The sequence below is a fragment of the Simochromis diagramma genome, unplaced genomic scaffold (genome assembly GCF_900408965.1).
Source record: "Simochromis diagramma unplaced genomic scaffold, fSimDia1.1 OVJJ01000717.1, whole genome shotgun sequence".
Taxonomy (NCBI): domain Eukaryota; kingdom Metazoa; phylum Chordata; class Actinopteri; order Cichliformes; family Cichlidae; genus Simochromis; species Simochromis diagramma.
In genome coordinates, this window is record NW_024387503.1 from 923,616 (window position 1) to 938,073 (window position 14,458).

General features: G+C 43.1%; 1 protein-coding gene across 4 annotated transcripts in view; it reads left to right on the forward strand.

The window, feature by feature from the left end:
- The window catches only part of mpp7a (membrane palmitoylated protein 7a), a 62,999-nt gene that overhangs the window by 32,639 nt on the left and 15,902 nt on the right, over nt 1–14,458 (forward strand). For 3 of the 4 annotated variants that reach the window (XM_040018790.1, XM_040018792.1, XM_040018791.1), the window contains exons 3-9: nt 5,425–5,543; nt 9,521–9,598; nt 10,735–10,815; nt 12,789–12,920; nt 13,077–13,158; nt 13,670–13,755; nt 14,269–14,343. In XM_040018790.1, the coding sequence (XP_039874724.1) occupies nt 5,425–5,543; nt 9,521–9,598; nt 10,735–10,815; nt 12,789–12,920; nt 13,077–13,158; nt 13,670–13,755; nt 14,269–14,343 (653 nt within the window). Of the gene's footprint in view, nt 1–2,899; nt 5,216–5,424; nt 5,544–9,520; nt 9,599–10,734; nt 10,816–12,788; nt 12,921–13,076; nt 13,159–13,669; nt 13,756–14,268; nt 14,344–14,458 lie in introns of those variants that run through there. The other variant, XM_040018793.1, reaches the window with a different exon arrangement.

A 14,458-nucleotide genomic window follows, 5' to 3' on the forward strand; every position in this document is an offset into this window, starting at 1 on the left:
ATAGAAGAATGAATGGGGGGGAATGTGGCATGTTGTGCTTTGAGTGCTCCGGGAGAGTAGAAAAGCGCTATATAAGAATCAGTCCATTTACTAGTAACCAAAGGTCCTGTTGTTCTGGAAATTTGTAGAGGCAAAGTAGAAAGCCGTGAAGTTGTGTGTGCAGGTGAAACCTAATGAGCATTATGGATGAATGTTGTGTTACAGGTTGGGAGAAGTCATAAATGCTTGTGGTTAGCCTGGCATAGGGAGTGCCTGGCGTTCTACCGACGTTCGCACAGATTACTGGTAGTATTACTCCTGGTATCCTAAGAAAGCTGTTGATTTAGGAGCCAAAGTTCTGTGAGGATGATGGAAAACAGAATTCATAGTTTTCAAGAAAAAAAGCAACCGTTTAATTGATAAATACATTTTTAGATCAGCTGTGACTTAAAACTACAGCTTCAAAATGTAATAAGGAAATAACATCTTAAAAAATATGATGACTCCTGGTGCACCACTGTAGTTTAATCTGTTTCAATACAATCTGTACTTCCAGCTGGAAGACATATGATAGATAATATTTTATTGAATTTCCTTTCTGCAGTGTAGTTTTATATTTGCCATGCCCTGGTTTTAAAGGTTGCTCTGCTACCACAAATAAGCCACAAAAATGATGATGATGAAACTCTGCAGAATCGTGTGGCGAGTGAGAGGCCAAGCACGAGAGAGAAGAAATGAGAAACTGAGATAAACTAAAGTGAACGGCAGTTATGGCATGGGGAGAAAGGTTTGTGCTATGCTGAGGTTTGTTGCACCCTTAGCAAGGTATTACGCCATCACACCTTCCTACCACGCGAAGGATGAACAACATCCATCCATCCATCCATCCATCAATCACCCTGTATCGTAGTTAAGCAGCAGCAGCCTGAGCAGAGAAGCCCAGACTTCCCTCACCCTGGCGGCCTTATCTTTAGTCAGAGAAAGGAGGCTCTTCTAGGGGACACCAAGACTTCAACAGAGCCAATCAACAGATATAATCTCTCCAGCAAGTCATTGGTCTGCTCTGGGGTTACCCCATGGTAGGACATGCCCAGAATACTTCATCTAGCAGGCATCCAGATGGCATCCTAGTCAGATCCCTTATTTATCTGACTCCTTTAAATGTGGAGCAGCAGCTGCTCGACTCCGAGCTCCTCATCCTGTCTCTAAGGGACAGCCCAGCCATCCTTGGAAGTATGGATGGGAATTGATCAGAATTTATTGATTCTGATTCCATTATCAATATCAGCTGTTGTCACCATTGTTAAGTAGGATCTCAAAGACATTACATTTGTGCAAATTAATTACAGACTGTATGCTCAAAGGTTTGTGCTCGTCTGTTTGTAATCTGTTGAAGTTCAGGGTCTGGGGTTGCCATTCACTCAGCTTTAACATCACTTTAGGTTCTTGGCTAGCTTAGCATTAGCATGTTGTCTATGCAGATACTTGTAAAGAGCCAAAGTTGTGTTAAGAGCATAGTACAGTTGTTTCTGTCCTGGATATCATTTGCACTTTAACACCAGCTGATTGTAGAGCAAGTGCAAGTGGATAAGTGGAATCGATAGGCAAACACATTAACGGTTCCAAGGACTTGGACTACTGGGAACTGTTTCTCTACAAGAACTTGTTATTGATTCCCATCCTTAATTAGAATGAAACTCATTTCTGCCAAATCTATCTTTAAAAGTGAAAGCCCAAAGAGGAACCAACATTTAAAATGAAAGAGGTAGGAACTGAAAAAAAAGGAGAGAATAAACTCAGACAATAACACATAGACAAAGAGGACATAGAGTAAAGGAAGTTACATTCAACAACACAAAGGCTTATACAAACAAGCACTTCCATAGATTTATTCAGAGGTAAGAGAAATGAATCTAAGCTAAACTTCAGGAGGAAATAAAGAATATGGTACTTACACTGTGACACCTGACTTTAAAAGAATCATGAGAAGAAAACAGACAATATGGTAGGGATGGTATCACACACATTAAATTACTAATGTGTGTTTTTAAAGGGAGTTCCTGACTTGATGAGTGGGAAAAAATGACATTTTCCATACCTATGATTTGTTGCCAAAAAGCCACGCCATTGTTTATATAATAATTCATATAAATTTAATAACTTGAAAAATGTTAACCTCTAAAAACTGTAAGTATGTCTGTAAATTTCAATTTGTAGATACATTTCATCAAAATGTTTGTGTTTTGATGTGTATTTTCCTGAATTTGTATGCAGCACACATCCCCACATAGCAAAATTGGTAAGGCCCGGATCTGGCCCACACATTGTGCTTACACGTGGCACACGTACCACAAAGAATGACGGCCCTTTGGTGGCCCAGATCAGGTTACCAGAGGTGGCCCACACATGGGCCAGCACAAGGCCAGTTGCAGACACACTGCTGGCCCTGTGCTGGCCCAGAACAGTTTCAACTCTGGCCCCAGATATCAGCCTAATGTGTACCTTAATCAAGCCATGTAATAACAACATGTGCTGGAACATAATAGTACAAAAGTAACATGATGAAACTGTGTTCAGACAGTGAATGGACTGATTCTTAACTCAGTGCTTCCTAACTACATTCGTACACATTCACACTCTTGACATGCAGACTGGAGGAGCCAGGGATCGAATCACTAAGCTTCCGATCAGTAGATGACCTGCTCTACCTCCTGAACTACAGCCACCCAGTGGTAAACATGAGTAAACTGTCACTAGGTTTTGGATAAAGTGTACACTCATAAACCTGTCAAACCTGCATTTGAAACGTTGGCTACCATAGCAGTCTAGTATTGCAACATGGCATTTGGGTCTTCTAACTAAAATAGGAAAATAGGAACATAAATAGTGCCATCATTGCCAGACCTGGCCCACATCTGGTTGACATACACCCTGGCATGACACCAGTCAGTCAGAAGTGCCAGCTTGATCCCAGATCCGGGCCAGACCTATTTTCTATGAGCCTGGGCCACATACACCAAACCACATCGGGCCAAATGTGGCATGCCATCACATAAACAGTGCCATCTATGCCAGGCCTGGCCCATATCTGGATGACATATCACTTACCATGCCGGAAGTCAGCCAGCAGTGCCGGCTTGACACCAGATCCGGGCCAGACCTGTCTGCTATTTGGGCCCTTGTATGTCATCTGACAGTTCTAGCTTATTAAACTGGCAGGTCATAGTGACAAATAATGGGGTTTTGAGATTTTCCATCCAAATCCATCAGTCTGCAACTTCTGCTGTCACCCTGTTCCCACATTTATACTGAAAACATGTCAAATCTGTCAGCAAAACACCAAACACATGCCTGACAAAAATTCACGCTCCTCAGTGTGATTGCAGTTATCCATCAGTACATCCTCTTCTGTAATTTCTTTTATCAAAGTTCACTGAAAACCATTTTTTTCAGCAAGTTTGGCAAAAAAATTTCAAATAAGTATCTTTTACTATCAAGTCTACTGCTTTGTCAGTAAAGCTGTTGCTTGAGGCCGTCTTTCCTCCTCTCTCAACTGGAGAACAGGAAGCTAAATCAAGCCTCAAGTGGATTAGTGAACATGACTCTCAGACATGTTCACAAGGCAGTGTTTGAAATATGTTGTCACAACACTATTCCCCCAGCAGTCTGGCAAACCTCGTAAATCCCCCCATATATTGAGGGGGGTCCATAATTCACCGAGCACCTGGGAGAAAGACAAAACCCAGCGTTCATTTCCTCTATTCAAACGAGTTTGTTTTCATCAGTTCGTATTTTGTAAGAAGATCAGTATAGTGTGGGAAGTGGGCTCCCTTAGCAGCCCTTTCTACACCCATCACCTCATCCCATGTCTCTTTAAATCCTTTAGTTGAATATATTATGTGAGATGTTCTGTAGAGAGTTCCAAGTTGTAAATGATTGAGAGGGCCAGCTGCCCTCAGTCGGCTTTTGTTAGCTACAAAGCAAACTTTCTGGTGATGAGGACACCAGAACCTGCATCTGGCCTGCATCATTATGTGTAAAAGTTCTCTTGGTCTCTCTTCCCCCCTTTTTTTTTCTCCAGAGAAACGGTGAGGTATGAGGCGCTAACACTGCACAGGAATCGTGTCAGGGTTTAGAGAAAAGGACAGGATATCATACTGATGTATCCTGGTGCCCAACAGCAGCAGACGGAGAGCATGACATAAGCTCTCCCACAAAACGTCCAGAGCTGCCAGTACACACTGACTCTAACCTGGTCAGAACCCAGTTCAGTCAGTCGCTCGTCCAGCAGTCAACGTCAACCATCAATCAGTCCTTTTCAGCTCTGACTTACTCTGCTTCTGTCTGTGGTGATTTTTCTCTCTCTCCTTTCTCTCTGTTGCCCTGTGCTCTGATGAAAGACACTCTCAGAGAGGTAGCCAAGCCACTTGTCTTTGTTTTGACGTTTCAGTGGCTCTGCTGTGGATATGTTTAGAACTTCTTCACGTGATCAGTGTTAGTTCAAAGGCTTTAAAGCACAGTGTGGTTGTGTTTGTGGAGTTTGAAACTGGGGGGCCTTTTCTGGAGAATTAGTGAAGGGGTCTTTGATGCAGCTTGACTGCATTCAGTATGAGCCTGACCTTTAATGCATCACCTAGTTTGGTGGATCACAGCCACGCTGAGGACCAGAAGTGAGCAGCAAACAAGTATCTGCTACCACTCTCCATCAGCTGTGCTCCAAGACTGTGTTGTGTTTGGATGTAACCCCACTCACTCACTGGTTTTGTGCTCTCTCCGTCTTGAGTGCTTCACCTCCCCCCTGCTTAATCTTGAAACCATCAGCTCCCCAGTCTGGTTCTCTTTAAATTGAATTTGAAATCTTCATTCTTTTTATAAGCTGGGTGAGTAAAACCCTGAAAGGCCTTGTGGATTTCAGCATCCGCTGTTCTGAGAGGATTCAGATTTATTCCCTGTTTTTTTCAGTTGTTTCTAATCATGGACAGAAGCGTCCCTAAAACAACAGGAAGGGCTGGAACAAAAGCAAGAAGTAAAGGCGGGGGAAGGGAAATAGTTTATTGCCTTTACGTTTCCTCTTCTTTCCAGTGGCAAGAAAGCGAGGGATATCATCGTCTGTTTTGTCGCTCGTAGAAGTTTGAACCATACATTTTTGTTTCTGTTTTTTTTTTAATGCGTAATAGAATCAGCATGGAAGGAAAAGGAAGAGCATCCACAGATTATAATTAGAGCTGTAGTCTGTGTAAGTATGTACTCCTTCCTAAAGGCACTAGTACAGGACTTTGTGTGTTTTGTTTTTACGTGTGCATCTGCTTTCTGCCTGACTCTGGGTGTGTTGGGTGTATATGTATTCATGCACACATACAGCACTTGTGTCTTTTGCTGTGCATGCAACAACTCACACCTCCCACTACCACACTGACCCCTCCTGCTTCCTCTTTCCTTCTGCAGGTCTGTATGAGCTGCTGGCGGCCCTGCCATCCCAGCTGCAGCCTCATGTCAACTGCTCTGAGGACAACACCTTCCTTCAGGATATGTTTGGAGAGAGAAGTCTCCACTCACTTGTTAAGGTACAACAAACAAATAGAGTTATAGGAATTTCGCCTACATATTTTTCAGAAAATCACGTGTTGTTTAACTCATATATGCACGCACTGATAACTCTTAAATACACTTAAAACACTTAAGTAATTTCATTTAAGTGCTATACATATGAATACCTCAGTTTAACCAAGCCTAGCTTTAATTGCACATGTAGATTGTGTACAAAGTTTATTGTCAAGAAGGCAGACAACTAAATTAGTCACATAAAAAGTCTTGAAAAGAGGAGTCCCCGGCCTCCAAAGCAATTATTATTCATGAATTACAGTCCTATTGCCCCATCTACTTGCCCAGATCTTCTAATTCCTTCCTCTACCAGCAGGAAGGGGCCTGTGGTTTGGTTACTGCCTGTTAAACTAGATAGCTGCAGAGATGGGGGAGAAGGTTTGTCTGAAATCTTTCTCTGATTTTTGTTGTTAAATAGAGAACAATTTCCCCCCCAAACATGGGGTAGTTTCCTGCAAATCAGCTTTCCATTCTTTATTATTCAGTAAATAAATGTAATAGCTGCTCGACTGCTGTGTCTGACTGATTAACTGAGCCATCCTAGTGAGCCAAATGGACAGACGGGCAGACTTTAAAACGCACACAAGTACTAAACAACCATCTCGTCTTACTCAGAAACCAGATGCAGCATTCAGGTGTACGTGGCTAACATCATGGACACACCATTAATAAAACCTTAATTGTCCTCTTCCTAAAGCTCTGCCACCAAATCTCCACAGTCCACCTTTATTTGGGGTTTGTGTAAGGTTGTAGAGGGGATACGAAAGAATGGCTAAACAGCAGAGAGAAAACACACACACATCACGTTAATCTGACAGGCTTCCTAACCCAGGTCGCTCATATGGAAACGCTCATGCCTCACCTGGTATAATTACAACCAGTTGTTGGTCACTCTGTCTGGAAGGAGAGAGACGGTCCAGAGGAGGAGGTGTCACAGATGGAGAGAGAAACAAGAAAGAAGTAGAGAATTCAGAGTAACATGAAGACTTAAACCAGACATATGCTCTTTCTGTCTCTCTCACCTGTACTCACCAGATGGTCGGGACGTCTCACATCCATCCTAATCCGATTATGTTACAGAGATGAAAGAATTATTGTCCGATATCATCTTTCAGCTTTTATTTACATCTGTTTGTTGCTAGAAAATATTCTCATGACACGACCCAGGTGCTTATTTATATTTTAAAAGCCTCACTTGAATCCAAAATATATCCCCTTCCTTGTACTGTCTTACTTTGGATTTAGGCTACCTTCCAAATATTTTCATTAAAGTTCAATGGTTGACTGCAGCCCAGATTTACTGGATCAAGCACGTTGTTCACAAACAAGTACCTCTGAAATGAGCCAAAAGTGGCTAGATGATGATAGATGAAGCCAAATGCAAGGTTATGATAGGGACAGGGGAAGGAAGAAGGAAACTCCATATTGCAGCAGACAGGTCACAGTATGCTGTTGACTACTGAAAAACTTTTTGAACCATGTCAAGCACACTGGAGGGACAATTAAAACAAGAAGAAAGCTACAGGTCAACCAGTCCCTATTCTATCATTTTGTATTGTCTGTATTGGTAATCAAGGAAAATCCCACAGCCATTACTCCAGTTTCATCCATCCCTCCATCCATCCATCCATCCATTCTCTGCTGTTTTTCAGAGTTGCAGGGGAGACTGTGGAGCCTATCCCAGCTGTCTTAGGGCGAGAAGCAGGGTACACCCGTGGACAGGTCGCCAGTCTGTCACAGGGTTTTGCTCCGGGTCACTTTGAAAAAGATGTTCAGCTTGTAAAGGATGTGATGTGAAGTTTTCTGGGCAGAGGTCTTAAGCCTGCTTAAATACTATGTTTTATGTCTTCGGGTATTTTGAAAAGTCTCCAAAGTGTGCAACCCTGACCCTAAACATTACATTAGTTCATGTTAGCAAACTAGTGACAGATTATTTCAAACCAATAACTCAGTGGAAAGAAAAATAAAACTAGTTAGCCATAATGTTAGGGCTTATAGATGATGTTCACAAGATGCAGTTAGCACTGTTTTATATAGTGTTATAGAGTGATTTGACCCCCATTTATCTCAGGATTAATTCTGAGGTAATTGGGGGTCTAAAAAAGTTTACAGCATGACAGGTTGCCGAAGCATCAACAGCAGTCCTAACATCCATCAGCATGTCCACAGGGGAAAAACATGTTTACCTCCACGACACGCATAATGCACCGTGTTTTATTGCTGAGTAATAACGGCTTTATGCAGGATTTGAACTTCTAAGCTGGCCTTGAAACATGACTGTTGTGCTGGCCAAGACAGAGTCCTAACAGGCTGTGATTTATCTCGGCAGACTGTGTGGATAAGTCCAGCTGAAATGGCTGTAGCTGTTTAAGGCCAAGATTTAAACTGGAATCTTGATGGGGAGAGACGATGTAAAGACATTTCACACGTCGTTGCGTCGCGTTTTCTTCACTGGAAAGTTATAAAAGTGCATTTTGATGGGTGACATTTGGTTTTAGGTAATGTTTTTGAATGACATCATGTTTTGGATTTTGGTGCTGGTCCCTGTTGATTATCGAAGCCAGATGACAGCTTGAAGAGACTCAAATCAACTCATCTACACATGCTGCTCATGTTGTTGCTAATCAGAGCTTCTACCAGGGCCAAAAACATTGAGGACAAATACCGTCCTGTGAGTGTGTCAGAACATTCAACTGTCAGTGATTCTGACTTGCTTTCCTCCGTATTTACAGTACTGCTACCATCTAGCTTTAAAACATAATCACTTGTGTTGCGAGGAGTAAAAACTATGTCTAACATTCCTAAAACAGATGTTTTAATTGCACAAAGCATCTGTAGCTGTTCAGTGTGACAGCAAACAAACTGCTTTTCTTGTCTTTTTCTGTCCTGCTGAGTGATTTTCTGTCACACATTGTCACTGCTCCATCTGTGTGTGTGTGTGTGTGTGTGTGTGTGTGTGTGTGTGTGTGTGTGTGCGTGTGTGTGCGTGTGCGTGCGTGCACTCCCGCATGTGTGGATTTGGCTCTTTAGATATAGAAGTGGCCCAGAGCGTCTCTGTCACTCTCTCCTCAGCCAGAGGCTCCTCTGTTCCACCATCCTCCTGGAATGCTTTCTAGGACATCCAGCTGGAAGCTCCAGGCTCGGGGCCCAGCTATCAGTCAGACCCGTGGCCCAGATCCCCTTCACCATGCTGGGCCTGAGGAAGGAGAGACGCAGGAGTGGCTGCTGGGAGGAAAGCTGTCCTTGTCTGTTCCTTGATGGGACCTGACAGCAGCCTGTAGGCTGTCAATGGATTCCTGCGCAGCTGCTTTTAAATCACAAATGGGAAATCTGTAGTGTTTTTTGTGAGTCTGTGTGTGCGTAGGCACAAGTGTGCAACTGTGCCTTTGACATTGTGTGCGTGGGTGTGAACGTGTGCTTTGTGTGTATATAAATTATTCCATCTCTGCTCCACATATGATGAAGTGGTTTTGCGTATATAAATGAGTGAAAGTGAGCGCACGAGTCAGGCTTACTTTCCATTTTAGCAACTCTCCAGAGACGCAGCTCTGTCTCTCAACACTGTGCAGTCACAGCGCTGAGGCTGATAAGGAAATGTTTAGCCAATTTCACCAGACTGTTGAAATGATTTGGAATCATCACGGGGCCACTGGGACATATCGAATGCATGGTGGAAAACTGGATTGTTTGTACAGTGGCTAAGCTAACTGAAATACTTAGTGGATCGAGGGAGTGAAAGATCTTTGTGTGTGCTTTTGGTATTTAAGGACATGATTTAATGAGCTCTGTGCATGTACAAGATGGTGCTGATGGAAGTTGTACATGTTTTCTTACACGTGTGTTTGGAGACGTGCACACGGCTTCCAGCGTGCACACTTTTTCTTCCACATGTGCTCACTACTATCTCAGCCTTAATAATGAATACAATCTATCCTTTCAGATCCACGAACGGCTGCAGCACTATGAGGAGAGCAAGCCCGCCCCTGTCCTGGAAGGAGCTGCACCTCTGGCACGTGACGTAAGTGTTTTAAAAAACTTGTTTAAACTGATTGATCTTTTTATTGGCTGGGAGGCAAATGAATCGATTAAAGGAACCTTTGGTGAACAGTGTCTGTCTAGATGGGTTTCGGTTAATGGAGGTTTAATTTATTGACTAACATAAAATGACACTTCAACCCTCGTCTGGCCCCGGCCGCACTGTCTAGAACTCCCAGCAAGTGACTGCCACCGCTCAAGTGAAACCAGCATGGCCAGTGCTGTTGGTGTAAGGAAGTGAGACACACCACATCCTCAATAAATAGTTCAAATGATGGCCACTGATCTAGAACTGTATGATTGTTATGGCTGACTTGTATCCTTCTCCCTGTTGGAAAACCATTTTCCTCTTCTGGCTGACTTCCAAACATCTTCATACAAACTCTGCTGTTACTTGGACAGACCACTTGGTGCCATCAGAGAGCATTGGTCTGCATTTTATTCCTGCAGGGTCAGATACGAAAAATACAAACACAGAGAAAGGGTTCATCAGTGTCAAGTGGCTTTCATGTCAGTTTTTACTGTGCAGGATGGCTTGCTGCTCCTTTCCACACTCCAACCAAGTCCAGGAGGATCTTCCATAAATCAGTGATGCTCTCAGAGCTCCCATTGTTTCCAGGTTTAACCGACTGTTTTCTTTAGTTCTTGAGATTCTCATTGGAAAATGATCTGGTACAATAGAAGATTTATCAAAGGGCAGGTGCCAGTAGGTGGGAGTTCTAGGCCACATGACAAAGTGTGGCCTTGCCTCCAGCTGCGATGTACCTAATTTAAGACCAGATGAAGCTGCAGATAAATCCTGTAACTGAAAGAGCTGCATTTTTATGTCTTAATACAATATGATACAAATAGAAGATACACCAACATAACTTCTTTAGATAAAGCATAACTAGTATGTTTATCTCTCTAAATGCAAGTCCTCTATTCATTACTGACACAAGGCACACCTTGCAGAGTTGAACTGTTAATTACAAACCTCTACCAGTGGTTTTTCATAATACAGACTGCTGTTGTCTTCTTGTCGAAGCATTGAATGTTCACATGCACACCTGAAAAAGAGAAGCATGCTTAATGGTCTGAGCACAGTTGTGTGAACATTGTGTCCTTGACTTTTTTCAGGTGTCTGATGAGCTGGAAGGCAAATCAGCCAGTCAGGATGTCAAAGAGCTTCTTAAACTGCTGGCAAACCCACATGTAAAGGTGAGTAAAGGATTTGCTTATTTTGTACTGAGCAGATTTTAACAAACTAAAACCACATATTCTCTTTGTGGAGGATTGTATTATTCCATTCAAAAAACAGCAAAGCATTTGGCAATTCTGGCTCTGGATCTTTGCTGTTTGCACAGCAGCCACATTAAAGCGTTACAATCATCGTGCTGTACACAAAATAACACGCCTGTTAGATCCAGGCCTTGTCTCGTTTTCTTGGCTGCCGTTGCTGACCTCGTTAGCCAGATGCAGACAGCTACAAAATAAATTTACACATTTTTATTTTCTAATGCATAACTGGGGCCATCCATCAGGGCCTCCAGGTGTCTCAGCCAGACAGAGCTGCCTTCACGACGGCAGGATAGAAGCAGAGTTGGACAGGCTCCGTTTTTAATGCGCTGTCGTCATGCTTGTTTGGGCTCTGCCAGAAACAACAGCTCTCTAGTTCTCCCCCAACATAACACACACACACACACACACACACACACACACACACACACACACACACACACACACACACACACACACACACACTTACAGTACATGCAAATATTTAATACCTATCAGTGTCAAACAGCAGGAATTCAAGAGATGGTGGTTCTCAAACATGGATTTTTCAATGTCTGAGCTGGTAATTATGATTCATTTCCTAAATTCTCCAAACACATTAAGAACAACTACATTAATCTGTTCAAAGACAAGTGTGGACCATGTGTTTTTTACAGGTGCTATAGGTACAGACACACATATTTCACCAGGCAGCACATATTTTAGACATAGAATCAGCAACTCCACACACACCTCCATCAAACCGGTACTCATTTGGCTCATTACTATGTTTTTCCCCTGCACCTAACACATATAATTGCTGCTGTAGTTGCGCAGTGGTCTCTCAGCTCCAGTGCAGAATGGGGTCAGCCAAGCAATTCCCCACCAAACAATGGAAAATGTTCTTTCTGCTACTGCTTCCTCCATTGCTGGCTGGTGAATTTTGGCAGACGGTGTAGCAGCACAAGCCAAAGAAGACAAGCTGGAGAGGAGTGGCATTTTATCTCTGAAGTAGGATCAAAACCAACCATTTTTAAAGATTTCCTGGCTGTGAGATTTTCTTTACATGTGTTATTCATTTGGGATTCTCTTGATCGAAAGAAGTTATTATTTTTAGTTATAGTAAGGTAATACAGACTCTTTGACTTCCAAAGACTACTCACATAGCTCCAGTTGTGTCTCCTCCTCTCATCTGCTCCCAGTTAGCAACATCTTGAATGCTGTACTGCAGCATGCTCCCATGTCATAAAACACACTGCTTCTCTTCTCACCATATCCTTCTCTTTCTTCCCTGTTTCTCTTGCTCTCCACCCCTCTACTTTTGTCTGGCACTTTGGTTGGAAGATGTTTTTCTCACTTTTTTCCTTTGAAAAATGAATGTCTCCTGAATGGCATCATTCCCGTCTGCGTCCCGTCTCTTTTTATGTCTGCTCGTGAAAGTGTGAAATATCTGAGCTGAGAACTTTGCTTTTGAGTCTTCACCACCTTACCCTGCAAAGCGTGGATTTTGTGGTGGTCACATTGCCCCCCCCCCCTCCCTTCCATTTGCAGCTCTTGCTGAGCAATGGTGCAGGGCGAGCCTGGGTTGCCTTTAATCAGAGAGATGTATGGAGGGAGAGCACGGGCCTAATGGCAATTAACGCTTGTTCATCTACAAACTCTGGCCTTGAATGCTTTCAAATCCATCACCCAGCACATGAAGGAGACAACCCAATTCATAACCATCCTCCCTGCAGTCTGCAGTGTCTCTGTCCTGCTTAAAAAAGGAAGTGATAGATCGGACTCTTAATAGCATGCATGGCCATACTTTATTTAGCTAAGTGGACTGGGGTAAAGTTGAGGCCTTCGTGGCTTGACAGATAACCCTTACCTGTTTTGTGTTTCCTCCCATAAATCCTTTTTTCTCCTTTTTCTAGAGCCTCCTGTCCGTCCACGACGCAGTTGCCCAAAAGAAGTATGACCCCGAACTACCTCCGCTGCCTGAAGACATCGATGACGATGAAGATTCTGTGAAAATTATAAGATTGGTCAAGAACAAGGAGCCACTGGTAAGTAACTTAACAATCATCCTGTGTGCAGTATCTATCTGTCTCTACGCCTTAATTTTCATCTTTACAGTAATTTTAGGTCATTGCTGTTTGACTTGCACATTATAATGTCATAAAGGTAGAAATGCTGTTATAATGACTATTCTTCTTTTATAGGGAGCAACAATAAGACGTGATGAGAGCACAGGTGCCATCATTGTGGCCCGGATCATGAAGGGAGGGCCAGCTGACAGAAGTGGTTGGTTCCAGCCTTTTTCTCTCTTTTATAAGTTTGCCTGTGTGTGTGTGTGTGCGTGTGTGTGTGTGTATGTGTGTGCGCGTGTGTGTGTGTGTGTATGTGTGTGTACTCGATTCTACTCAGTTTTCTGTCATTTTCTGTCACTGTGTAGCACCTCAGTTTACATAGGGTCGTTATAGCAACTCAGTTGAAAGTCCCATGATGTCATTTGTATGCAACACAAACCCAGCACACAACAGTGGACATGGAGGCGTTGGTATACCTGTCCGATCACACTGTTGGTTTTTCTGCACCCATTTCCCTGGATGCCGTGTTTCAAAAAGGGCAGTTTTGATGTTTGTGAAGGAATCACTCTCATGACTCATCAAGTGACGTAATTGACTGGCATCACATGGTGGCATGGAGTCTGTTGACGTCACAGTTTCAGATCAACTCAGGCTGCTCAGAACGACTGCTCTAGTAGGTATCAGGTGCTGCCATCTAATAGAAAACGTCTGTTTATGTGTGGCAGGCTTAATTCATGTAGGGGATGAACTGAAGGAGGTCAATGGAATCCCTGTGGACGACAAGAAACCAGAGGAAATCATTCGTATTCTGGTAAGTCTTGTCTTTCTATGGACGTTTGTGAGACTGAGGGTTTTTCAGCTCCACTCCCTTGGTACCAGCCTTTGTTTATAATGACAGAAACCTCCCCTTATCAACTCATCCACGACCCAGGCCTCCCATTGCCGTGTTGATGGGAAAGTCTGTCTTGGCCGATAGATCACATGCATTGAGTCTCTGTGGATGAGGCCGATGATGTGTAGTTCCTCCATGCAGCTTTGGTCACAGGCCTAAATGAGCTCTGTCATGTGCCTGGGATCTTAAACTCTTAAGGCCTTCTCAGACACAAAAGTCTTTGAGCTCTCAACACTCCTCCTTTACACCCCTGCACTGTACTCCCTAATTCTGTCAAGAATGGTTATGCTATCCCACTAAACCTTCCTTTGTTGAAAAATCAATGCTTGACGCTATGTCACTGTAACTAGATTAGGTCTCTTATAAAATACTTAAAAGGATAGGAAAACTATCCTTTAAAATTACTCCAACTTCTGTTCCTACATTATTTAGGCACAGTCACAAGGAGCCATTACCTTTAAAGTTGTCCCTGGTGCAAAGGACGAGGCATCTATCAAGGAGCCACAGGTAGGTCCTGTCTTTCTCTGTTATTTGGTTTATCCACTTGTTAAGTGATTTAGACCCTTTGATAGTGGAAAGTCATTGAAAGACCATCTTGGCCATCACTTGCAGCGTTTACCAT